The sequence below is a fragment of the Bufo bufo genome, chromosome 3 (genome assembly GCF_905171765.1).
Source record: "Bufo bufo chromosome 3, aBufBuf1.1, whole genome shotgun sequence".
Classification (NCBI taxonomy): domain Eukaryota; kingdom Metazoa; phylum Chordata; class Amphibia; order Anura; family Bufonidae; genus Bufo; species Bufo bufo.
This window is the reverse complement of record NC_053391.1, coordinates 658,679,147-658,704,538: the sequence shown is the minus strand read 5'-3', so window position 1 is coordinate 658,704,538 and position 25,392 is coordinate 658,679,147. Positions and strand designations below refer to the sequence as shown.

General features: G+C 43.8%; 1 protein-coding gene across 1 annotated transcript in view; it reads left to right on the top strand.

Moving 5' to 3' along the window:
- The first annotated feature begins 1,809 nt into the window (after window positions 1–1,809).
- The window catches only part of CNTN5 (contactin 5), a 626,057-nt gene continuing 602,474 nt past the window's right edge, over window positions 1,810–25,392 (top strand). The window contains exons 1-3 of the mRNA XM_040422478.1: window positions 1,810–1,888; window positions 2,250–2,304; window positions 3,066–3,289. Coding sequence (XP_040278412.1) covers window positions 1,810–1,888; window positions 2,250–2,304; window positions 3,066–3,289 — 358 coding nt within the window. The remainder of the gene's footprint in view (window positions 1,889–2,249; window positions 2,305–3,065; window positions 3,290–25,392) is intronic.

The following is a 25,392-nucleotide window of genomic DNA, read 5'->3' as shown; positions in this document are numbered from 1 at the left end:
AGTCAAAATGTGCCATGCTGATAGACTCATACCCAAAAAGACTGAGTGCTGTAATAAAATCAAAAGGTGCTTCAACAAAGTATTAGTTTAAGGGTGTGCACACTTATGCAACCATATTATTATTTTTTTATATTTTTTTCTTCCCTCTACCTAAAAGATTTCAGTTTGTTTTTCAATTGAGTGGTACAGTTTATAGGTCACATTAAAGGTGGAAAAAGTTCTGAAATGATTTATCTTTGTCTCATTTTTGTACAGCACAGAAACCTGACATTTTAGCAGGGGTGTGTAGACTTTTTATATCCACTGTACATAAGCTAACTAACTAAAGTAATAACATAGCATAGCACAGAGCACAGCAATGACACTTCTGTCTCTCTCAGAACTGCAAAAAACGACTGCTGGGGAGGTTCTTATATAGTAAGGGGTAGGCAACTTTCCTATTGGTTGCTAGGGATGTTGCTAAGCTCAGAAAAAGACTTTGCAGCCTTCTCACTGGCCCACAAGCAAGAAGCAGGGAGGGATCATGGGTTCAGATGAAAAAAAATCTAGAATATTTACGAATACGAATATATAGCACTATATTCTACATCTTCGCGAATTCTCGAAGTGGCAATATTCGCGATTAAAATTTGCCATTCAAATATTCGCGATCAACACTATTAAGGACCTCTATTCTCATGATTGTGTATCCTGCAGCTGCCAGCAGAGAGACCATAGAAGCTTTTTGCATTCTCTATTATTATTTAGCTCAATGTATGCAGTAAACTCTTAAGCTCCCTCTAGTGGTGGCTACAGATGTTTTTTTATTTAACTCTATGGGGGGGCAATTTAATAAGCTCTGTGCCTTAGTTGGTCTGCATTCAACACATTTATTAACTGTGGCTTATAAAGAATTTACAACATTTTGGGGCATTGCTACTAATCCGTGGCTGGGTTGGCATAAAAATTCATTATTTAGTTACTACTAATATTAATAATAATACTGTAATTTGGCACACGTTTTGCTAGAAAGAGCCCATTCACATGCATGAAGCTGAATCGATTTTTATAGCTCCTAACTTCAATGATGGCAACTATAATATCCACAGTGACTGTACAATAAATAAATAAATAATAAAAATAAATGTATCAGATAAGGCTACTTTCACACTTGCGGCAGTGTGATCCGGTGGGCAGTTCCGCCGTCGGAACTGCCCGCCGGATCCGCCGATCTGCCGCTGACTGAATGCCTTTGTGAGACGGATCCGTCTCACAAATGCATTGCAAGGACGGATCCGTCTCTCCGCTTGTCATGCGGACAGACGGATCCGTCTTGTATCTTTTTTCACATTTTTACCGGTCTGCGCATGCGCAGGCCGGAAGGACGGATCCGGCATTCCGGTATTTTGAATGCCGATCCGGCACTAATACATTCCTATGGGAAAAAATGCCGGATCCGGCATTCAGGCAAGTCTTCAGTTTTTTTCGCCGGAGATAAAACCGTAGCATGCTGCGGTTTTATCTTTTGCCTGATCAGTCAAAACGACTGAACTGAAGACATCCTGATGCAAACTGAACAGATTACTCTCCATTCAGAATGCATGGGGATATGCCTGATCAGTTCTTTTCCGGTATAGAGCCCCTGTGACGGAACTCAGTGCCGGAAAAGAAAAACGCAAGTGTGAAAGTACCCTTACCTAGTCAAGTATTCTGAATATAGAAGTTAGAGGGGTTGTCCAGGCTTTTAGTATTGATAGCCTATCCTCAGGATAGGTCATCAATATCAAATCGTCGGGGTTGTGACAACCGGAGCCAGCGCCGATCAGCTGTATGAGGAGTGTGCAGGTGCCGTCTCTCTTCTTGCTAACCGTTTCTGTCTATGTCAAAGCAGCAGCGAACAGGAAGATTAGTCAGCCGTCGGCAGGGGTGCACCTAGCCTTTCTGCTGCCTGAGGTGAATACTGAAAGGCCCCCCTCCCCCCAATGCCAATTTCTTAACCTAACCCCTTCCCTCCAGCCCTACTGTTAAAGACATACTTGGAAAACATTACACACAGGTTGCAGTTGTACAGGGTACAGCGATGCAGTTGAATATGTAGAGATGAACTTTTCCACAATGAAAGCACTCAACGCCGATGGCCCTTCCGCTGCCCCCCTCTTGCCCCACCTGGTGCTGCCTGAGGCAATCGCCTAACCTTGCCTTATTGGCGGTACGCCCCTGACCGTCTGGTAGCTAGGAGTGCAATACCTTGTCTATTGGTTGTCATGCAGCACTGGCCTGGCAACCTATTATTTCTGATGCTACATCAGAACATCTATCACAATAACTCTTATTTTGTCCTGTTAAAGACGACCTCTCAGCTCTCTCGACATTTCTGTTTTAGTGCCTTTTTGTATCCCAAAAAATAATAAGTCTACAGAATCTTTTCTTATTACGCTATGTAGTGCTGTTCCTCTGTTATTACTTTTAGAAATCTATACATAAATTGACAGCTGGCTTTTTCCAGTGGGGTCATGTATGTCCCTATAGCTTCTAATACTGTTCAAGTGCCAGACCAGGGGCGTAGCTATAGGGGGTGCAGAGGTAGCAGTCACTACCGGGCCCAAAGACCCTTGTGCCACATAAGAAAACACCAGTATCATAGAAAGTGCATGCTTGTCAAGTTATAGCTCTGGCTGGAGGGAAGGGGTTAGGTCAATTTGGCAGGGGGGGTGGGGGGGGGGGGTATTCAATTTTTGCCGCAGGCAGCATGAAAGCTGTGTGCTTCCCTACCCACAAAACACTGAGGGAAGGGAGGGGCCCAAGCTGAACCCTTGGACCAGGGCCCATGAGCCCATAGCTACGCCCCTGTGCCAGACACATCCCTTTGACAAAGAGTATGGTAACTCCCAGAGATCAGTGTATTCAGAAATATCCAGGAAAAATAAGAGGAGGACAGCACAACATAGAGATTTATGAAAGGCTCAAGAATTTGTATTTTATGGAAAATGCTAATTGTTTCTAAAACTGACATATCAGGAGAGGTGATGGGTCTAATTCTGACTTTTCTTTTCATTAACAGTTTTTTCTATTCATATTTCAGTCCCCTCCAGCGCTGTTCCTGGACAGCAGATCTCATATGCTGCAATACTCAGAAGAAAATCAGGGAGCTCATCGTTGGCACTTTTTAACAATAAGAACAGACCGAGATACAGCGCCTCTTCACTAGAAGCTATGGGACAATACTCACAATCTGAAATAGAGAGAACAAGACAATACAGCTTTCCAACGAACCTCTACCAGCTCTCCGATGGCTACAGGCATGATGATGGTGAGTCTGAGTGTACCCATCCTGGACATTCATGGCATATCACTAGTATATGTTAGAAATGTCAGGTAGACGCATGTCCCACCTTTGGATTCTGCTCCTATTTTCATAACTGAGCCCCTGAAGTGTATGGAGAGCACACGGTACATGCGCAGCGTTCTCTCCATTAAACAGGTTGTCCAGGCTTTTTCTATTGATGTCCTATCCTCGGGATAGGTCATCAATATCAGATTGCTGGAGGTCCAACACATGGTACCCCCGCCAGTCAGCTGTATGAGGAGAAGGTGCTCGCAGTGTGCACGTGCCATCTCGCATCTCTCTTCCTGTCCGCTGCTGCTGTCTATGGTCTTTGCCATAGACAGCAGCAGCGGTGAACAAGAAGAGAGACGGGATATGGCATGCGCACACTGCGAGCACCATCTCTCTCCTCATACAGCTGATCGACGAGGGTACCATGTGTTGGACCTCCGCCGATCTGATTTTGATGACCTATCCCGAGGATAGGTCATCAATACTAAAAGCCTGGACAACCCCTTTAACTGCAATATTCAGAAGTCCCATAGCGATGAATGGAGGGTGGCCACGCATTGCTCTCCTTTTACTTTGGGGCACTGTCTGGATATAGGGATGGGACCCAAACCTTTCTGACATATAAGATTCCAAATGGAAATACCTCTTCAATTGTCTTTCTAGTCATTTCATATGTGTGACATTGTGTGTTTCCATCTAGGCCATTGTTACAAATGTAATGTTCTGCATCTGTTTAGTAATAATCTCCATGCATCATATGTCCTAAAGCAGGGATCAGCAACCTTTGGCATTCCAGCTGCTGTGAAACTACAATTCCCAGCATGCACACTTACTCAGCTGTTACCATGTAATTCCCATAGAAGTGAAAGGAGCATTCCGGGAGTTGTAGTTTCAGAACAGCTGGAGTGTCGGAGGTTGCTGATTCCTGTCCTAGGGGATGTAACACTGGGAGAGTCACTTATAGAGAAGGATTTGGGTGTCCTTGTAGATCATCTGGAATATGCAGGTCAGTTCTGGGCACCAGTCCATAGAAAGGATGCTCTGCAGCTGGAAAAAGTACAGAGGAGAGCGACTAAACTGATAAGGAGTTATGAAGAAAGATTAGAAGAATTACATGGAGTCTTCAGAAGAGACGTCTAACGGGGAAAATTATTAACATATATGAATATATAAATGGGCCATACAAAAATATGCTTAAAAGTCGTTCCATATAAAATGCCCTCAAAAGACAAAGGGGCACTGCCTCTGACTGTAGAAGAAAAGTTCAGTTTCCAAAAGCATCAAACCTCCTTGACTGTGAGAACTGTGAATCTGTGGAGTAACTACCTCTGGACATGGTAATAGCGGTTGTAAAAAGGGCTTAGATGAATTCTTAGAACTTAATAACATTGATTTTTATGAAAATGTGTAGAAGTCTAGGTCTTACTCCCCTTCCCAACATTCACATCCCCACCTATCCCTTAGTTGAACTTGATGAACGTATTTCTTTTTTGAACTACTATATGTTACTATGTCACCATTACATAATGTGAACCTATTTTTAATATTTATCAACATTGAACCGCATTTGCCAAGTGGATGCCCAAACACTAAGGGGCACATTTATTAAGACCAGCATTTTAGATGCCGATCTTAATAAGGCCCGGTGCTGGCAGTGGATCCGCCAAAGTTATGAAGAGGCACCAGTCTCTTCATACCTTCCGCGGATCCGCCGTCGCTTCTAAATGTAGGCCAGCTTCCTAGCCGTCTCTACAAGTGTAGAGAATGGTAAATGGGACCGGTCTACCGGCCCTTCCTCGCCCACGCCACGCCCACTTTTTTAGACCTGGTGTTAGCGGGGTGAAGTTTCAGATTGCGGAGCGAAGGAATCATTGACCACAACTCTCTGGACACGGTCCTTCAGCCACTTTTCAATCCGTTAAGAAACTATACTCTTTAAGCCTATAGACCTTATTTTACATAGTCCCCACCACAAGAATAGAGCATGCTTCAGCTTGTAGTTCCACTTTTCTTATGTGTAGGATCGCTGTAAATGTTCAGAAACCTTCTCTAATGTATAAGGTAACTAGAAGTTGGAGAGGAGGGGGATTCAGCTGCAGCATCTCCCTTACACTATATCAATGAAAGAGCATTAAAGAAACAAAGAGAAGAGAAGCAGTAAAGGGGCAACTAAGTGTCTCAGAATGACACAAGGAAGACCCTCCCTTCTAGCAAACATGCCGATTAAAAGATAAAGGGATACTTATTTCACAGGTTGCGTACAACATATCTGGCAGCCTACATCTAATACATGTATACAGCTCCTTGGATTTTGACTTTTTTTTTGCTTTGTAACAATTGCTATGTTATTAAATGGCATAGCCAAAGGGTCCCCGACTCCCCATACCAGTGTCTGTCACAGTGCTCCTCTGTCCGCAGTTTTAAGGTGTCCTGTCTGAGAGCATTATAAACTGGTGGCAGATACCCTGAGCAAAACTCTGAGTCACTTATGTCAACTGACTTGAGTGATTTTGCTAAAGTCTGTTTCGAGCAGCTACCGCACTTGAGTCAATCTACAGGGTGGGCTATTTATATGGATACACCTTAATAAAATGGGAATGGTTGGTGATATTAACTTCCTGTTTGTGGCACATTAGTATATGTGAGGGGGGAAACTTTTCAAGATGGGTGGTGACCATGGCGGCCATTTTGAAGTCGGCCATTTTGAATCCAACTTTTGTTTTTTCAATAGGAAGAGGGTCATGTGACACATCAAACTTATTGGGAATTTCACAAGAAAAACAATGGTTTTAACGTAACTTTATTCTTTCAAGAGTTATTTACAAGTTTCTGACCACTTATAAAATGTGTTCAATGTGCTGCCCATTGTGTTGGATTGTCAATGCAACCCTTTTCTCCCACTCTTCACACACTGATAGCAACACCGCAGGAGAAATGCTAGCACAGGCTTCCAGTATCCGTAGTTTCAGGTGCTGCACATCTCGTATCTTCACAGCATAGACGATTGCCTTCAGATGATACGAGATGTGCAGCACCTGAAACTACGGATACTGGAAGCCTGTGCTAGAATTTCTCCTGCGGTGTTGCTATCAGTGTGTGAAGAGTGGGAGAAGAGGGTTGCATTGACAATCCAACACCATGGGCAGCACATTGAACACATTTTATAAGTGGTCAGAAACTTGTAAATAACTCTTGAAAGAATAAAGTTACGTTAAAACCAAGCACACCATTGTTTTTCCTGTGAAATTCCCAATAAGTTTGATGTGTCAAATGACCCTCTTCCTATTGAACCTATTGAAAAAACAAAAGTTGGATTCAAAATGGCCGACTTCAAAATGGCCGCCATGGTCACCACCCATCTTGAAAAGTTTCCCCCCTCACATATACTAATTTGCCACAAACAGGAAGTTAATATCACCACCATTCCCATTTTATTAAGGTGTATCCATATAAATGGCCCACCCTGTAGAATACAGAGCACAAGCTCAGAAGTTCTTACATTCATAGCTATCGGCTACACACGCCACCCACCCCCACCTCTAGGGAGTGTCTGGATCTCATGAATGTGAGGACTTCTGAGCTTGTTCTCTGTATTCAGTGGACTCCAGCACTTCTCAATACAGATTTTTTCAAAATGACTGGGGTCAATTTGAGGACGTGACTCAGTCTTGCGCTCAGGGTTTCTGTCACCAGTTTATGCTGCCCTCAGATAGGACACCGCAATACTGGTTACAGATTACCATTAAAGGGTTTGTCTCCCTTCAGCAAGTGGCATTTATCATGTAGAGAAAGTTAATACAAGGCACTTACTAATGTATTGTTATTATCCATATTCCTTCCTTTGCTGTCTGGATTCATTTTTCCATCACATTATACACTGCTCGTTTCCATGGTTACAGACTTTTAATACATTATTAAAATAATATACCCGAAAGGAAGCGGAAGGTCGCCCACCAGGGCTATATTAGTGCCAGGGGACATAGAGATAGGGAGGGGAATGGAAAACTGGGTCTCTTCCTCCTAGTAGGTCCTCCTCTAATGATCTTCTATGCTAGGGATCAACAAGCTCACCCTAAACAGGGCGATCCCACTGGGATCCTACTAGGAGGAAGAGACCCGTTTTCCCTTCCCCTACCCATCTCCCCCCACCCCTCTCTATGTCCCCTGGCACTTATATAGCCATACTGTATTTATTCACCACTGAGTGACTTTTGATAAGTGTGTTACACCCTGGCGGGTGACCTTCCACTTCCTTTTGGGTATATTATTTTAATAATGTATTAAAAGTTAAGTCTTAATTGAGGTTACCCACTAATTTAGTTTTTCTTGTATTTATAATTGGGTACCCATTTGTTGGTTATTAAGAGTGACCATTATCTCCCCATGGTTATTTAAATACATGGTTACAGACCACCCTCAAGTCCATCAGTGGAGGTCGTGCTTGCACACTATAGGAAAAAGCGTCAGCCTCTCTGGTGGCCGGGACCATAGGAGCTCAGATAGTCTAGTTCTTTTTCCTATATTGTGCAAGTACAGCCACAGATTGCAGGGTGGTCTGTAACCGAGGAAACGAGCAGTGTACAGTATAACGTGATGGAAAAATTAATCCAGCCAGCAAAGAAAGCAATATGGACAATCACAATACATTAGTAATTTCCTGCTTGTCAGAGAAGGTGAGATCTGCATGTACATGTAGCAATCATCTCCTCTGCATGGGGAGCATCTCTACTGCGATTGCTCATCCCCATAGAGAGTCACTGGTTTTGGCCAACAGGTCCCTGTTTACATAGGAATATCTCCTGGTCAGAAAGGATAATTTTGGTGTCCGCATCAGGGACGCTTTCACCTAGAGTTTTCTCATTGATCAGGTGATCGGTGACACCTTTCGGCAGGACATTTATCAGGATCGAGTGTTCTTAGGAACACCCCTTCCCCATCATTGCCCCAATTGTAGACCTGTATAAAGGGGCCTTTGCATGTTACTTTCTGGGTCAAGGATTGACATTGCCGGACAATAGCACCATGCTGGCAATATCTGGTCTATTTCTATAGCATAATCCTCAACGTGTGAAGACAATGCTTATCATGATATGTGATATTATTTTTTTTTTTGCTGATTACTAGAGATGAGCAAAGTATTCAAAAATATGATTTGGCTGGTTCATCAAATTTTACAAAAAAAATTTGCTTTGTGATGAATTACTTCATCACGAAGCGCATTTCTTTGTAGGTAGTAGGCTTTGTAGGCGATTGCATCATTAAACCCCTCAGATGCCGTGTTCATAGCTGACAGAGTGTAAAACAAAATAAAAAATTAAATAAAACATACTTGCCTCATTCATTTGGTCGCGACAGGCCGGCCACCGCCATCCACCGCGGCCCGTTATGAGGTCATAAGTCACCGCGCATGGGATTTAGTGTGAGATCTTCAATCAAGATGGTGTCGGCTGGCCCATCGCAAGCAAATTTATGTTTTTTACCTCCATTCAGGAAAAATTTATTTGCTACCATGAAATTTGGATTCACGGATAATTGAATTTACCCTGAAATTTGGATCACTTTGATTCGCTCAACACTACTGACTAATGTTAGGCTCAGTTGGATGGCGAAGTTCTAAAGGTTGCAGTTGTAAGCAGGCCAAAAGACTCGGGGCTAAAGGAGCCCTCTGCCACGCTAAAATTGCAGAAATAAAATCTCAGACTCTGTATTATAACAGAAAAAGAAACAGGAAGCTGTGAAGCAAAGGGGTATCCCAGTTACATAAGCATATGGATCATCATTGGAGCCCTAGATCCCATGGGATGCTCTGTAATTCTTCCACAGGTGCCATAGTTTTGAAAATTTAGCATGTTGTCTGGAGGCCCAGCTGGCTAGCTCCTCCATTCTATATAGTTGGTCAAATTTGCTATACCAATGGTCAATTATTGGTGGGTCTGTACTGAGACATTTTAGGGGAATCAATAGGCGGTCAACTTGTACTTGGAGAGTGGGTAGGTTGTGTGCTGATGGGGACCGCAAGTCATTTGGTAACCATAGCAGAGCCGATTTTGGGGACAATCGGATCTGGGTGCCAAAAATCGCATTGATCTTTGACTCTATCTGTTGCCAAAACGTCTAGATAGGTGGGCAAGACCAGAATATGTAAAGGAGGGAGCCAGAATCTTGTTGGCACCTCCAGCACAGGTCAGATTGAGAAAGGCCCAATTGGAATAATTTTTTCAGATAGTTGTACCATCTAGTCAAAACCTTAAAGAAGTGTTCTTGTATGCGAACACATCTGGAAAACCCATGTGACCTAAGGCGAATTTTTACAATTTCGGGTTCCGTAAATGACCTTTGCAATTCTCTCTCCCAGCCCCCTATATATACACTGGCCGAAACGGCTGCTTTAGAGACGAAAGGGTATGATATAGAAACGAGATCTACCTAGGGTGGGTGGGTAAAGGATTTAAGGATTTCTCCAACCAGGTGGTTTCTCATAGGTCCTTTCTTGCTGAAAATATAGCAGAAAGGAAGTGGGAGAGCGCGTGGTATTCTAGAAAGTTACCTGGTGGGAGTGTTGTAGAGCAGTAAGGCAAAACATTCTCTGCAGAGCCTATTTCTGTTAGGAGGTCCTCAACTGATTTATCCTTTAATCTAATCCAGAAGCTTGGGGTGTGGGTGTGGGAAAGGAAGACATAGTATTGTATTAACTGGGCAGGGAGAGAGGTTGGGAGACGGGACAGGAGGGGGGAGCTGTTGTTAAGGGATCGAAAAGTAGAGTAAATTCCTTTCATCAACCCATATATCACGATCTTGGGCACAGTCAGGCCCCAAAGGCTAGCCAGTTGTTGATCGCCTAGTGCAGCACGCTCGATGTCCACTCCCAAAGTGCCCCAGCTAGTGACACACAAGGAGATCCAACGCTTCAACTGAATAGCTTTGTAGTAAGTCAGAATGTCTGGCAAACCAAATCCACCAATGGAACTGGGCAGGGTAAAGGTTTAATATGCTATCTTGGGTTTCCTTTTCTGCCACAAGAAGGAGGAGAAGATGGATCTGACCATGGAAAAGAATGACTGGCCGAGAAATACGGGCACCATCTGGAGCATATATAATAATTTGGTCATGACATTTGTGCGTAATAAATTATTGCGCCCCAACCAGAAGACATAAGGAATAGAAAGGGAGGATAGCATTGTTTTAATCTATCGAATTAGCGGTGGATAGTTCGCCCCATATAGGAGCGATGGGTCTTTAGTTAGGCAGATTCCTAGGTATTTCAGTTGACTTTCTCAATGTGTCCACTACCACTCGAGGCACGGGAAGTTAGAGAGTCTCCCGAACTCTTCGAATAATTCAATAATATGTGGGAAGGCTGTATCTGGGTTAGTAATCAGTATTAGCAGGTCATCTGCAAAAGCTGCACCCTGGTGTATAACATCTCCCACCTGTAAGCCCGCTTATGTTTTTTGATAGCCTGGAATAAAGTCTCCATGACTAATATAAATAGTGTGGGGGAAAGTGGGCAACCTTGCCTGATACCGTTGAAGATTTCAAAGGGAGCAAAGTCCCATTAACTCTGATCCTAGCACTCGGATGGTTGTATAGGGACATAAATTACAGCTCATACCTCACATATCAGTCCACTGCTGTATATACTATATACATGTACACACTGCATCTATTATACCTCCTACCTCACATATTAGTGCACTGCTGGATATACTATATATCTGTACATATTGCATCTATAATACTGTGTAATATATTAATATATGCGGTGTGTATGTATGTGTGTATATATATATATATATATATATATATATATACACTGCTCAAAAAAATAAAGGGAACACTTAAACAACACAATGTAACTCCAAGTCAATCACACTTCTGTGAAATCAAACTGTCCACTTAGGAAGCAACACTGAGTGACAATCAATTTCACATGCTGTTGTGCAAATGGGATAGACAACAGGTGGAAATTATAGGCAATTAGCAAGACACCCCCAATAAAGGAGTGGTTCTGCAGGTGGTGACCACAGACCACTTCTCAGTTCCTATGCTTCCTGGCTGATGTTTTGGTCACTTTTGAATGCTGGCGGTGCTTTCACTCTAGTGGTAGCATGAGACGGAGTCTACAACCCACACAAGTGGCTCAGGTAGTGCAGCTTATCCAGGATGGCACATCAATGCGAGCTGTGGCAAGAAGGTTTGCTGTGTCTGTCAGCGTAGTGTCCAGAGCATGGAGGCGCTACCAGGAGACAGGCCAGTACATCAGGAGATGTGGAGGAGGCCGTAGGAGGGCAACAACCAAGCACCAGGACCGCTACCTCCGCCTTTGTGCAAGGAGGAACAGGAGGAGCACTGCCAGAGCCCTGCAAAATGACCTCCAGCAGGCCACAAATGTGCATGTGTCTGCTCAAACGGTCAGAAACAGACTCCATGAGGGTGATATGAGGGCCCGACGTCCACAGGTGGGGGTTGTGCTTACAGCCCAACACCGTGCAGGACGTTTGGCATTTTCCAGAGAACATCAAGATTGGCAAATTCGCCACTGGCGCCCTGTGCTCTTCACAGATGAAAGCAGGTTCACACTGAGCACATGTGACAGAAGTGACAGAGTCTGGAGACGCCGTGGAGAACGTTCTGCTGCCTGCAACATCCTCCAGCATGACCGGTTTGGCATTGGGTCAGTAATGGTGTGGGGTGGCATTTCTTTGGAGGGCCGCACAGCCCTCCATGTGCTCGCCAGAGGTAGCCTGACTGCCATTAGGTACCGAGATGTGATCCTCAGACCCCTTGTGAGACCATATGCTGGTGCGGTTGGCCCTGGGTTCCTCCTAATGCAAAACAATGCTAGACCTCATCTGGCTGTAGTGTGTCAGCAGTTCCTGCAAGACGAAGGCATTGATGCTATGGACTGGCCCGCCCGTTCCCCAGACCTGAATCCAATTGAGCACATCTGGGACATCATGTCTCGCTCTATCCACCAACGTCACGTTGCACCACAGACTGTCCAGGAGTTGGCAGATGCTTTAGTCCAGGTCTGGGAGGAGATCCCTCAGGAGACCGTCTGCCACCTCATCAGGAGCATGCACAGGCGTTGTAGGGAGGTCATACAGGCACGTGGAGGCCACACACACTACTGAGCCTCATTTTGACTTATTTTAAGGACATTACATCAAAGTTGGATCAGCCTGTAGTGTGTTTTTCCACTTTAATTTTGAGTGTGACTCCAAATCCAGACCTCCATGGGTTGAAAATTTGATTTCCATTTTTTAATTTTTGTGTGATTTTGTTGTCAGCACATTCAACTATGTAAAGAACAAAGAATTTCAGAAGAATATTTAATTAATTCAGATCTAGGATGTGTTATTTTTGTGTTCCCTTTATTTCTTTGAGCAGTGTATATATATATATATATATATATATATATACACACAGAGCAGTGTATTGATGTGATACATACAAGGTATAATACTGTAGATGCAGTGTTTACAGAAATATGTGGTCATTTATACATTATGGTCACTGTGTGTGTGAGGTAGATGAGGTAGTGGTCACTGTAACTGTCTGAAGTATTATACATGAGTGAGCAATGAGTAAAAACAGGGCATGGAGGGCCGGTAAATGATGAGAAGTGGAGGACCTCCTCTTACCACTCCATTCCATTCCAGTCTGTATGGATCAATGCAGAGCTGATTGTGAACTTCTAATACTTGCTGTGAGTGGTTGAAGGACCTGTGATGATGTCATCACAGGTCCTGGCAGATGTACATTTCAAACCTAGGAACTACACTATTTTTGGTGCAGTTCCTTTGCTAGATCCTGCAGTACCTGTGATGTTGAAGATTATGTCATCACAGGTCCTGGCAGATGCACTGTTCTAACCTGGGAACTACACTTTACACTGTGCAGTTCCCTTACAGGACCTGTGATGTCATTATCAAAGGTCCTTTAGCTTTAGAAAGATAGACAGAAGCAATTAGGGGCGGGGCCTCTCCTCCACTGCGGGTCTCTCTTCCTCACGGGCCCCATAGCAGCTGCGTGGTCTGCCTATATGCTAGGTACGCCACTGGTGACAGAACAAGTATCTCGTAATAAAACAATTTGTCACAGAAATGGCAGCGAGGTTCATGAAAGCACAGATAAGAAGAAAATTTAAATCGCATCGATGCAAATCAGCCTCTTAAACGTGATTACTATTTAAATAAAGAAGGCTTTCAAGACAGCGAGATGTTGATGTTTACCTGCTAAACATTATTAAAATGCACAGTTAAATTACTCCTTAAGAGCTATAACAAATGTGCACATGCATAATGTGATTAACTGCAAACGGCGGAATAACAATATGAATTTCATTATCCGCAGTTACAAGTGCACCATGTCTTGTTCCGTGTCACAAACTCATATCAGTGAATATTGTTACCTCTTCTCATTTATTAGGGGTGGAGTGAAAGATATGACTATACTTATAGGTTGGCCTGATTCGGTCAAGCGCTTCGATTTTAATGTAGTCTTCATTCAGCTCCGTGGAGCCAAACTTTGTATCACCCGAAGACTCACGAGACCTGAGTGAATTAATTCAGTATTTATTTCTGTATCTTTAAAAACGTTTAAAATTAGGAATCCGAAGTCGGACAATTATTGGGAATGACTTTTCTACATTTTGTGTTCCTTTAAAATGATGGAAACCTACAGAAATGCAAAAGACAACCTCTCCTTAAATTTAAAGGGGTTGCTCCAGAACAACAACTTGTGTTTTACTGAAGGGATCCAAATGCTAAGGCCCTTTCCGATCACTGGGATGGGGGCTGTGTCCCCCTTTTTGAAAGGAGCAGCAAATGCACATGTCTGTCCACCAAACCATTCACCTCTAAGGCTATCTCTGGCAGTCCCTTAGAGAATGGATTGGCAGACATGCAAAAGTGTTTGCTGCCCCATTCAAAAGGGGGAACACAGCCCCCATCCTAGTAATCATTGGGGGTCTAACTTGTGAAACTAGAATTGAGGCAGCTACTAGAGTAGAATGGAGTGGCGGACATACATGTGTGTCTGCTGCTCCATTAGAACAGGGGAACACAGCCTCTATGCTAGCGTTCTCAAGGGAACCCAGAATTAGGATCCCTGTGATCAGACACAGGATAGGGGATAAGTTGTTGTCAGGGGACAACCCCTTAAATTCTGCTCAGTGGTGGGCAAATCATGAGGTCTAGCTTCAGAAACCCCAGCTGGCCATACATTTCCCTTTCATAACAATAATTTGCAAAGAGGTATGTCCCGAGGAAGAAAACCATCTTGCCAGCACTACCTCTAGGAAGTGGCTCCATACGAGTCAAAAGTTTTCAACAAGCCTTGGCATTTGACGAGGGAATATAGCCTATTTATTCTATGGATGGATGTCTGGCTCGGGTACATTCTCTTAAAAATTTCCAAGGTTTGTTGAAAAGTTGTATTTTGGAGCCACTTCCAAGAGGTAGCACTGGTAAGGTGGTTCACTTCCCTTGGGAGATAGCTCTTTGCATATTCGTTTCCCATGGAGTACTTCCAGTAAGTCTCCATACAGGGCTGGTCTCTTTAAGGAGATTCAGAACCCTGTCTAAGCCTCATAACAATAATGTAATAGATGGACAAATAAGCAAAATGGAGAAATGCTCCTCTTTGGCTAATAGAAGGGGCTCCTGAGCAGGGGAATACTATTTATGATATCCACATGCAATAAAGTAGCACATGAAGAGGAGTTGTCCTCACGAGAAAGTTCATCTTCTAGTAAGCAGTTAGAGAAATGAAAGTTCCTACACGCCTTACTTGTCCTACTTGTCACACATGTTGATAAGCAACACAAAATTTAAGAAGGGAAAAAAGCTGTTCTGACTAGAAACTGATGGATAGACAATACCACTAATCAAACTTAATGTGATGGATTAAATGTAAATTACCTTAAATGTCTGATTTGATGGAACTCCGAAAAAGAGTAGAAGAGAAATATCCCGTGCTGCATGAAGACTAGTAGTAGGACAAGCCTAGAATAGGATTTCTATCACTGTCAACTAAATTTGTCTCACGTCAGCAAATGGTATTTATCATGTAGAGAAAGTTAATATAAGGCACTTACTAATGTATTGTGATTGTCCATATTGCCTCCTTTGCTGGCTGGATTTGCTTTTCCATCACATCATACACTGCTCGATTCCAGGGGTTATGACCACCCTGCAATCCTGAAGTGGTGGTCGTTATTACACACTATAGGAAAAAGGTCTGGACTTTTGGGTGGTTGGAACTGCAGGAGTGTGCATAGACTGGCTCCTTTTCCTATAGTGTGCAAATGCGGCCACCACTTCTGGATTACAGAGTGGTCATCATAACCCCTGGAAACGAGATGTGTATAATGTGATGGAAAAATGAATCAGTCCTGAGGCAATATGCAGTGCATGGATCTAGTATATAGAAGACAGGATGAGCTCAAGATGTTCCTCCTGCCATCACCATCTTTTGTGAAGAATACTCGAGTTCTGCTTTTGTTTCGCACTTTATCGTCAGATTAAGCCCCGGGAGCCTGTTTGAATATACAGAACTTTGAACACGTTAGTTCAGCATCAATTTATGATAAACCTGGGGGGGGGCAATGTTTGAAAGGGAGGGTTGGTAGAGGCGAAGCATTAAAACCTACACGATACAAGTGTGTCTTGTTATGGCAGTGCAGATAAAATTAAAACGCTTGAGAATTAAGAAAGCTGTACTTGACATTTCTCATTTTGAGTCATAGATAGGTTGGAGTTCACGAGGCTTTTAATTACACGGTTCCGGGAAAAAAATGTACTTAGCGTCGATGTAGTGTTTATTCGTGTGTGCTGTGGATTGTGTGATATGAGGTAAAGCATGTGGCGTTAGGAACAGAAGTACACTTGTTTCGGTATACATTATACACCTCAATCCCTGGAGTATATACCATATACAGCACTTGTTGGAAGGGTCTTCTGCTGATAATTCGATCACATGGTGACATGTAAGTGCCCCCTCATCGATCATCTGTAATCAGTAAGAGAGTTTATCAGCAGGTGTTCACCACAGGAGATATAAAGCATTACATAATTAACATCAATTTGTTGACGGCGGGCACTTGCCTAATTGAAACATGAGAAATGATTTAGCAATGCCAAGTAAGAGCTAAATCATACGAATACATGCAACGTGCCCCCCCACCCCCACCCCCAGGGCCGATCGTGTCCCAGGTCTATAGGAATGCAGAGTGGTGTGGTGCGGCCCCAATAGTCTCTATATGTGTGTCACAGTGCTCCTATCTGGTACCGTCGCTCCCCAGGGTAAGGCTCAGAAGCAATAAAAGGGATGAGTAATGGTGGAGTTGTAGTATAAGTCGAGTCCAGACTCTTATAAAGTTCAACCGGTTTATGTGCATCAGCTTGCATCCAGACAATATTCAGACTTTCTCTTGCTTCCAGCAGGTTTTAGCATAAACTGTCAGGTAAACTTGAGTACTCTGCTTTAGCTCTCTGCTGTGCTAAACTCAGATTTAGTCTGGTAGCTGGACTTTAGGACTGTTCTGATATCTTTGGAGTGGGGTGATTTTGACTGCTGACCCTCTAGTGACACTCTGTCTGTAGATCTGTAAGGAGTCATGGTGCTCTATGAGCTACTTCGCTTTTGAGACTTCTGCTGCAGGAGGTGGAACTTTCCCCTTGCTTCTACATCTTTCATGTCTTCTCAGCTCCACTATTGAGTCTAAACTGGAAAAAACTAGAACTGCAACCCCTCCCTTTGGTAGGAAACAGGACTAGCCCTCTTCTGCCCAAAAGGGACGTGAATGGAATGGTAAGTTTCATTCTATCTAAGGGTTTCTCACACCACCAGATACACACCGCCACCTGTTGGTGAACCAGGCATATTACATGAACAAAACAGTTTCATAACAATGATAGAAATGCACAGTGTAAAGGACCTGGAAATAAATACACAGATGTCATTAATGTTAGACCATTAGAGACAGCAGCAGGGTGAAGGAATGATAATACCTGGGGTATTAAATGCGTAGTGCCAAATCCTCAGTATAGAAATAGGGGGAAAATAATAACATTTGGATGGCATGCAGCCACCACTAGGGGGAGCTTAGGAGCTTACTGCATACTGATTGTACATTGAACTCAATAATTAAAGGAGTTGTCTGGTCCCTTAAAAAAAAAAAAGGGAATGGCCAGGCATGGTGCGTGCTTTAAAAAAATGAGTAATTATAGAGTTTTTCCCTCACCCATGACGGCACCCATGTGACTAGGGCCTCCCATCCGGGACAGGAAACCTGAAGAGATAAAATGGTTCACACCCCCACCACACCTCAGTCCAGGTTTCCTGTCCTCCGGATAGGAGGTACTTGAGGAGTTCCCTTTTTATTTTTAGGTTCTCACCTCGGAGGGCTGAGGGAGGTCCGAGTCTACAACACCGTAACAATGATAAAGAGAATACTCCAGCACTGTGCGTCAAGGCTTGTTTATTTGAAATGCGGCTTCGTAACGACGTGACGTTTCGTCCGGAACAACCTTTATCAAACAAGTGACGCTGTAAGGAAAAGCGCCAATGGATGCTGTGCTGTGAAGTCGTAGCGTGTATCCACACGCTGGCGCTTCTTCATCCAGCGGGTGGATACACGCTAACGACTTCACAGCGCAGCATCCATTGGCGCTTTTCCTTACAGCGGCACTTGTTTGATGAAGGCCGTTCCGGCCGAAACGTCACGTTGTTACGATGCCGCATTCCAAATAAACAAGCCTTGACGCACAGTGCTGGAGTATTCTGTTTATTATTATTAACATTCTCCAGAGTGCCAGGAGGTTCACATCTCTACAACACCGTAACAGGACCTACCCCTGGCGGCATAAGTCTCCTGTGGGAGCCGTCGCCTAAGCCTGTCCTGCTCCTGCCTTCCGGCAAAACTAAACATAAGGAATGGGGAGGATGTAGAGTAGCGTTGTCAGCTGCATATACTAAACCACTATGTCAAGCTTGTATAGATAAGTTAGACATGGAAGAATCCCATAGCTTATCTAAAACCATTGAGGCCTTAGTACGATCTGAAGTGAAGTCCTCCATTAAGTCCTTCAGTCGGGGCCGTCCGAAATCACCAGAAGGGGGTACCTATAACATGGACTCTGATTCTGATCCTTCTGGTGGAGACAAAGAATCAGGTCAGGAGTTATCGTCCGATTTTATGTCTTCAGATGAGGATTCAGCGGGGAAAGTGTTATTTCCACTGGAAGATACTGAGCCTTTATTAAAAGCCGTAAAAACCATGATGCAGTTGGAGGACGTAAAACAGCGTAAGACTATTGCCGACCAGGTTTTTGAGGGCCTTGGCCCTAAATGCCATAGAGTTTTTTTCCGTTAATAAGAACATAGAAGCATTAATTAGGAAAGAATGGAAAAACTCTGACAGAATTTTTTTTCACACCGAATTCTGTTAAAAGAATATATCCATTTGAAGAGTCAGTGGCGTTTTTATAATGATGTCCATGATTGTCATACTAGGTACACCGTTGTGACTAATATTGGTTTATGTATTAATATTATGATCTCGAAAAATAAAAATAAAGATAATTTAAAAAATAAATAAAAAAGAAGAGTCAGTGGCGGGTGTATGGGACAGAGCTCCTGCTGTAGATGCTCCTGTAGCCAAAATAGCCCAAAAAAATTGGCTCTTCCGTTAGATGATTTGAGCTGTTTAGGAGACCCTTTAGATAAAAGAGCTGATGTTTATCTTAAAGGGTTTCTATCACTTGGTATCACATATTTAGCTGTCAGACACTAGCGATCCGCTAGTGTCTGCTCTAACAAACCATCCTAATATGATAGGTTTTGGGGCAGCCGTTTTGCTAAAATAACAACTTATATCTATATGCTAATGAGCCTCTAGGTGCTATGGGGGCGTCATTAGCACCTAGAGGCTCCGTCTACCTTAACAAACTGTCGCCGCCCAGCGCGTCCCTCCAGCCCGCCCATCTCCTGCTGAATGCGATCCTCTCCGTGCGCGTCTCTGTTCTGCGCATGCGCAGTGAATGTCTGACCGCTTCCCTGCTCAGACATCTCCACTGCGCCTGCGCCGATGACATCATAGTGCTCCGAGGAACAGGCGCAGTGGAGATGTCTGAGCAGGGAAGCGGTCAGACATTCACTGCGCATGCGCAGAACAGAGACACGCACGGAGAGGATCGCATTCAGCAGGAGATGGGCGGGCTGGAGGGACGCGCTGGGCGGCGGCAGTTTATGAAGGTAGACGGAGCCTCTAGGTGCTAATGACGCCCCCATAGCACCTAGAGGCTCATTAGCATATTAATAAAAGTTGTTATTTTAGCAAAACGGCTGCCCCAAAACCTATCATATTAGGATGGTTTGTTAGAGCAGACACTAGCGGATCGCTAGTGTCTGACACCTAAATATGTGATACCAAGTGATAGAAACCCTTTAAGCGTACTTGGGAATGTGCCTCTACAAGTCTCAGGCCGGCCATTGCCGCCTCCTGGGTCTCCAGGTCATTAAGGCTATGTTTAGGTCAACTAGAATCCTATATCAGAGACAAAACCCCTAGAGAGGACTTACTATCCTCCCTCCCAACTTTCCTTAAGGCAGCAGACTTCCTTGCAGACGCTTCTACTGACGTGGTATGTTTTTCTGCCAGAGCAGCCGCTATGTCAAAATGCATCAAGGCGTGCTATTTGGCTAGATCATGGAAAGAGAATTCAGGGTCCAAGTCTACAGTAGACTTTGCTCTCTCCCTTGTGAGGTCCTAGATTGTTTGGTTCCCTCTCTGGATGACATCTTAGAGAGAGAGCCTCTGACAAAAAGAAGGGGTTTCCGGTTCCCCAGAAAACATATTTTTCTTAAACCCCAGGCCAGTTTTAAAAGACAAAGGGGTAGGCAAAACAATAGAAGTGAGAGAGAAAAATTTCCTAAAAGATTGGGGGGAGGGTTGCCCAAATCCAGCTAATCCGTCAGAAGAAAAATTTCATTGCTTAGATGTTAGGAGGTGTCTGTTTTTTTTACCTAGATTCCACTTCTCCTTGGAGGATAAATGGAAATCTCCTAATCCAGTTTCAGGGAAAGTGTAGGGGCCGCAAGGTTTCCACTAGCATTATTGCTAGATGGGTAAAGAATGCTATTTCTCTTGCCTATTCTTACCTTAGTCTGGGGCTCATTCTACCAGAGCCATTGCGACCTCTTGGGCAGAGAGGATAGATGCATCTCTGGCCCAGATATGTAGAGGCGCTACCTGGAGCTCTCCCCATACTTTTTTCAGACATTACAGGCTGCATCTTGACTCAGATGTGACCTTTGGGAGGAAAGTGCTACAAGCTGTAGTCCCCCCTAATTTTTGTCTGGTTTATAGTTTAGTCTCACATGGGTGCCGTGATGGGTGAGGGGAAAACAATAATTGCTCTTACCAGTAATTGTTTTTCTTGAAACCCATGACGGCAACCCAAAAATTTCCCTCCCTAATAAAAAATTAAATAAAAATGAGTGAATATAGATTAGATAGAGCCTCTTTTCCTTGGAAATTTGGAGGAACTACCAGATGGATTCTCCTCTTTCCACTATTCATATTGTGTTCTGTCCTTTAAAGGGGTTATCCCATCATAATGATCACTGTTAAATCTGTTAATGATTTGACAGTGATCATTTTTGTAAATATATTCCCACCGTTTAGGAGAAAATTCATCCCCACTTACCTCATTGTTGTCCTGAACGCGCATGCCCTGAACGCGCATGCCGCCGCGCATGAGCGATGGTGACTTCTTCCTGGCCAGAATAGTACACAGCTGCGAACACGCACGCCGGCTCTGTACTATACTGGTCAGGAATAAGTCACCATGGCGCATGCGCGGCGGCGTGCACGTTCAGATCAGCGCGCGGCCTGGCCGGGAGAAGACTTCAATCAAGTTGAAGCCCGCCCCCAGCCAGAATCCAGGAAGTGAACGGCGCGCTGGCAGCAGGTAAGTATGAAAATGCAAAGTGGGATAACCCCTTTAATCCTTTTTGCTTGGTGGTTGGCACGCCTCCGGAGTTTGATTTATTATAATCACTGAGGTGTGGCATGGGTGTGAACTATTTTATCTCTTCAGGTTTCCTGTCCCGGATGGGAGGTCCTAGTCGCATGGGTGCCGTCATGGGTTTCAAGAAAAACAATTACTGGTAACAGCAATTATCGTTTTCTAGTCATGTGGAAAATCTCATAATAATCAAAAAAAAAGAAGAATATTTTAGGCTGCTATCACACAATCGATACATGAAACACGGTCTTCTGACCTGAATTCGCTTAATAATAATGATCTACGATGGCTGTGAGTTCTAGCCCAAAAGTGTGAAAAGAAATTGATGCATAAAAATAAAAAAAATCTCATGCCTAAAAACTGCATTGACCGAAGTTGACTGTAGGTACCATTCAACTTCTATGTAAAGCTTTTGCAGGGACCTGGAGGGAAGGTGAGGGTGGACAGAGTGGTAGTGGCTATGATGGTAGTAATAGTACTCACAGTAAATAGTGGCTAGCTCCATCCTGGCACTCCCTCACTGTGGGGAGGGTGCACCCTTTATTCCCTTGGGGCACACCCAGGTGTTGGGGTTCCTTACTGGTGGTAGCTTGGGTTCCCTTGAACGTGAACAGTTTGGAAGGGTTCAAGGCAGGAGTGCAAAGGCCAATAGCTGGACGGAGGAGTCAATAACTGGCCCCAATTTTTGAAATAAATAAAGTTTTTCTAAGCTGAGGATAGGGGTAGTAGTACATACTGTATATCAGCAATTTGCACAGTTCCAAAGTTTATCACAATATAGTCTTTTCTCAATATCAATGAATAGGCAGCAACAATTGCAGTACGCCAGTCCTGCAGGGTGAGCGAATGTGAGGTCACGGGGGTCAGTTAGCAGACCAAGGGTTACTCTTGGTACTCACAATTTGTAGAAGACCCTGGGCAGGCGTACAGCAGTGATGGAGAGGCTGGCACATGGATCCTCTGGGGCACTCTCTGTATATAGGGACCAGGCCGAGTGGTAGGTGAGGTGCCCTGGGTGTTGGAAGTTTTGTGTGCCGGTGGCAAGATCCCTTATAGTTCGTGACGCCAGTGCCGGTAACGGTGGCACACCGATTTGTTGTAGGAATAATTGAGGTACACACAGTTGTAGTGAACCAGAACTCCTTTTTACTGAACAGTTCAACTATATACAGGCTTCAGATAAAGTTCCAGATGCAGGATAATGGTATCAGGCAGGCTTGACATAAATGGCAGGTAAAATCCTAGCAAGATAACTCAGAGGGAATAAACTCACAGATCAGCTGTACTTTCTTGCAGAATCCTGTCTGACTTTCTCCAAGGCCGGGATGCCTAATAGCTGGCTTTATCCTTGGAGGGGAACCTTCCTCTGGTATGAATCCACTTGCTGCAAATAACCTTCTGCCTTTCAGCTTTCTACTTTGCTGGTTAAATTAGCACTGGCTCTGTACTTTGTAAATGCAGGATGACTTCTAGGAGGGAACCTCTTCTCCTGGGGGCAAGGTAGGAGCCTGGGCTATCTAGCTGCATGTTAGAAGCAGCACTTCAGCTAACACCTGCCTGAAGTGAATCTGGACCTGACTATATACAGTACAGACCAAAAGTTTGGACACACCTTCTCATTCAAAGAGTTTTCTTTATTTTCATGACTATGAAGGCATCAAAACTATGAATTAACACATGTGGAATTATATACATAACAAACAAGTGTGAAACAACTGAAATATGTATATTCTAGGTTCTTCAAAGTAGCCACCTTTTGCTTTGATTACTGCTTTGCACACTCTTGGCATTCTCTTGATGAGCTTCAAGAGGTAGTCACCTGAAAATGGTCTTCCAACAGTCTTGAAGGAGTTCCCAGAGATGCTTAGCACTTGTTGGCCCTTTTGCCTTCACTCTGCGGTTCCAGCTTCACCCCAAAACCATCTCGATTGGGTTCAGGTCCGGTGACTGTGGAGGCCAGGTCATCTGGCGCAGCACCCCATCACTCTCCTTCATGGTCAAATAGCCCTTACTTTCAAAGTTTACCCAATTTTTCGGCTGACTGACTGACCTTCATTTCTTAAAGCAATGATGGCCACTCGTTTTTCTTTACTTAGCTGCTTCTTTCTTGCCATATTACAAATTCTAACAGTCTATTCAGTAGGACTATCAGCTGTGCATTCCACCTGACGTCTCCTCAACCGCCACTGAAGGTCCCAACCCCATTTATAAGCAAGAAATCCCACTTATTAAACCTGACAGGGCACAACCTGTGAAGTGAAAACCATTTCAGGTGACTACCTCTTGAAGCTCATCAAGACAATGCCAAGAGTGTTCAAAGCAGTAATCAAAGCAAAAGGTGGCTACTTTGAAGAACCTAGAATATGACATATTTTCAGTTGTTTCACACTTGTTTGTTATGTATATAATTCCACATGTGTTAATTCATAGTTTTGATGCCTTCAGTGTGAATCTACAATTTTCATAGTCATGAAAATAAAGAAAACTCTTTGAATGAGGTGTGTCCAAACTTTTGGTCTGTACTGTATACTATGGGGTTCCCTAGTTCCCTCTACAGCTTGGGAGGATAAACTACACCCCTAGCAGGCCTGGTACACAGGAAATAACATGAAAATATACATTACAATGCAATATAAAATACTATAACCATGTTCCACAGGAGGTGGAGAACAACATGACCCAATTGACCCTTGAGTAGTGCCCACCCTTACGTAGTGGGACACTACACAATGATGGTGGTAGTAGTCCCTGAGTCTCTCTAAACACTTTGCAGTCTCTTCACAGACCTAATTAACTCCTTCTGCAGTTCCCGGGCTGAGGGGTGCAGAACTAAGATACGGATGGCCAGTCCATCTCAAAGTGTGGGGGATGCCTAAAAAGTATTCCCTCTTCAAAGCAGCAAAGTCTTTCTGCCATACACGAGCGCAATACCTTGCTGTCTGAATCCCATGCCTGGCCTTGTTTGTTCTGGCCCTTCTAAGATGCCTTATCTCCTTCTCTCAGGAGTACTCTGTTGATGAGATATCCACTCTGGCAACTGCAGTCTCAGAGATGAACGTTCTGTAAGCTCTGGTGTAGTTCTGAAGGAAGTATCACACACACATTTTTTCTGTAGCTCAGACTAGACTAAAACTAACTAACCAGGGGGCAGACCCCATCCATTACTCTGGCAACCAAACTGGTCTGCCAATATTAACCGTTGGTTTCCTATACATTGCTATTAGGTATACATAAGGCACAAATATTTAATGGGGTCATTTACCAAACTGGTCTAAATTAGAACTGGCTTAGTTGCCCATAGCAACCAGATTCCGACTTTCATTTTTCACAGCTCCTTTGGAAAATGAAAGGTGCAATCTAAATGGCTGCTATGGGCAACTAAGCCAGTTCTACTTTACACCGGTTTGATAAATAACCCTATAAGTGTTTTAACAATAATTCACAACATTTCACACTTTAACTCTTTTGGCTTTAGTTAACCCATTACAGTGATCCTCTGGGGTACTGCACTTTATTATCTAAATATACTTAGCTGCACTTAAAGGGGTTTCCCAGGACTTTTATATTGATGACTAGTGTTGAGCGAATCGAAGCTTTATTCGCCGTGAAGCTGAATTTCCTCGTCTTTCGTGGTAACTAATCAATTTCCCCTGAAATGGCGGTAAAAATAAAAAAATATAGCATACTTACCTCATCTATTTAAGTGCTAAGAGGCTGCCACGGCCATCTTGCTTGAAGATCCCGCGCGGTGACATATGACGTCACCACGCTGGTTGACGTGATGGCGTCATCACTCACCATGTGAGATTTCATGCTGGATCTTCAAGCAAGATGGCCGTGGCGGGCTCTTCGCGATCAAATGGATGAGGTAAGTATGCTTTAATTATTTATTTATTTTTTGCAAACAATAAAATACTTTAATATGGATCTCAGATGCTTTGATCAGTGATGAACATAGCATCTGAAGGGTTCAATGAAGAGGGCGGCGCAATCGCCGTTCCCTCTCATTGTACCCACTATTTGCAAAGAAATGCACTTTGT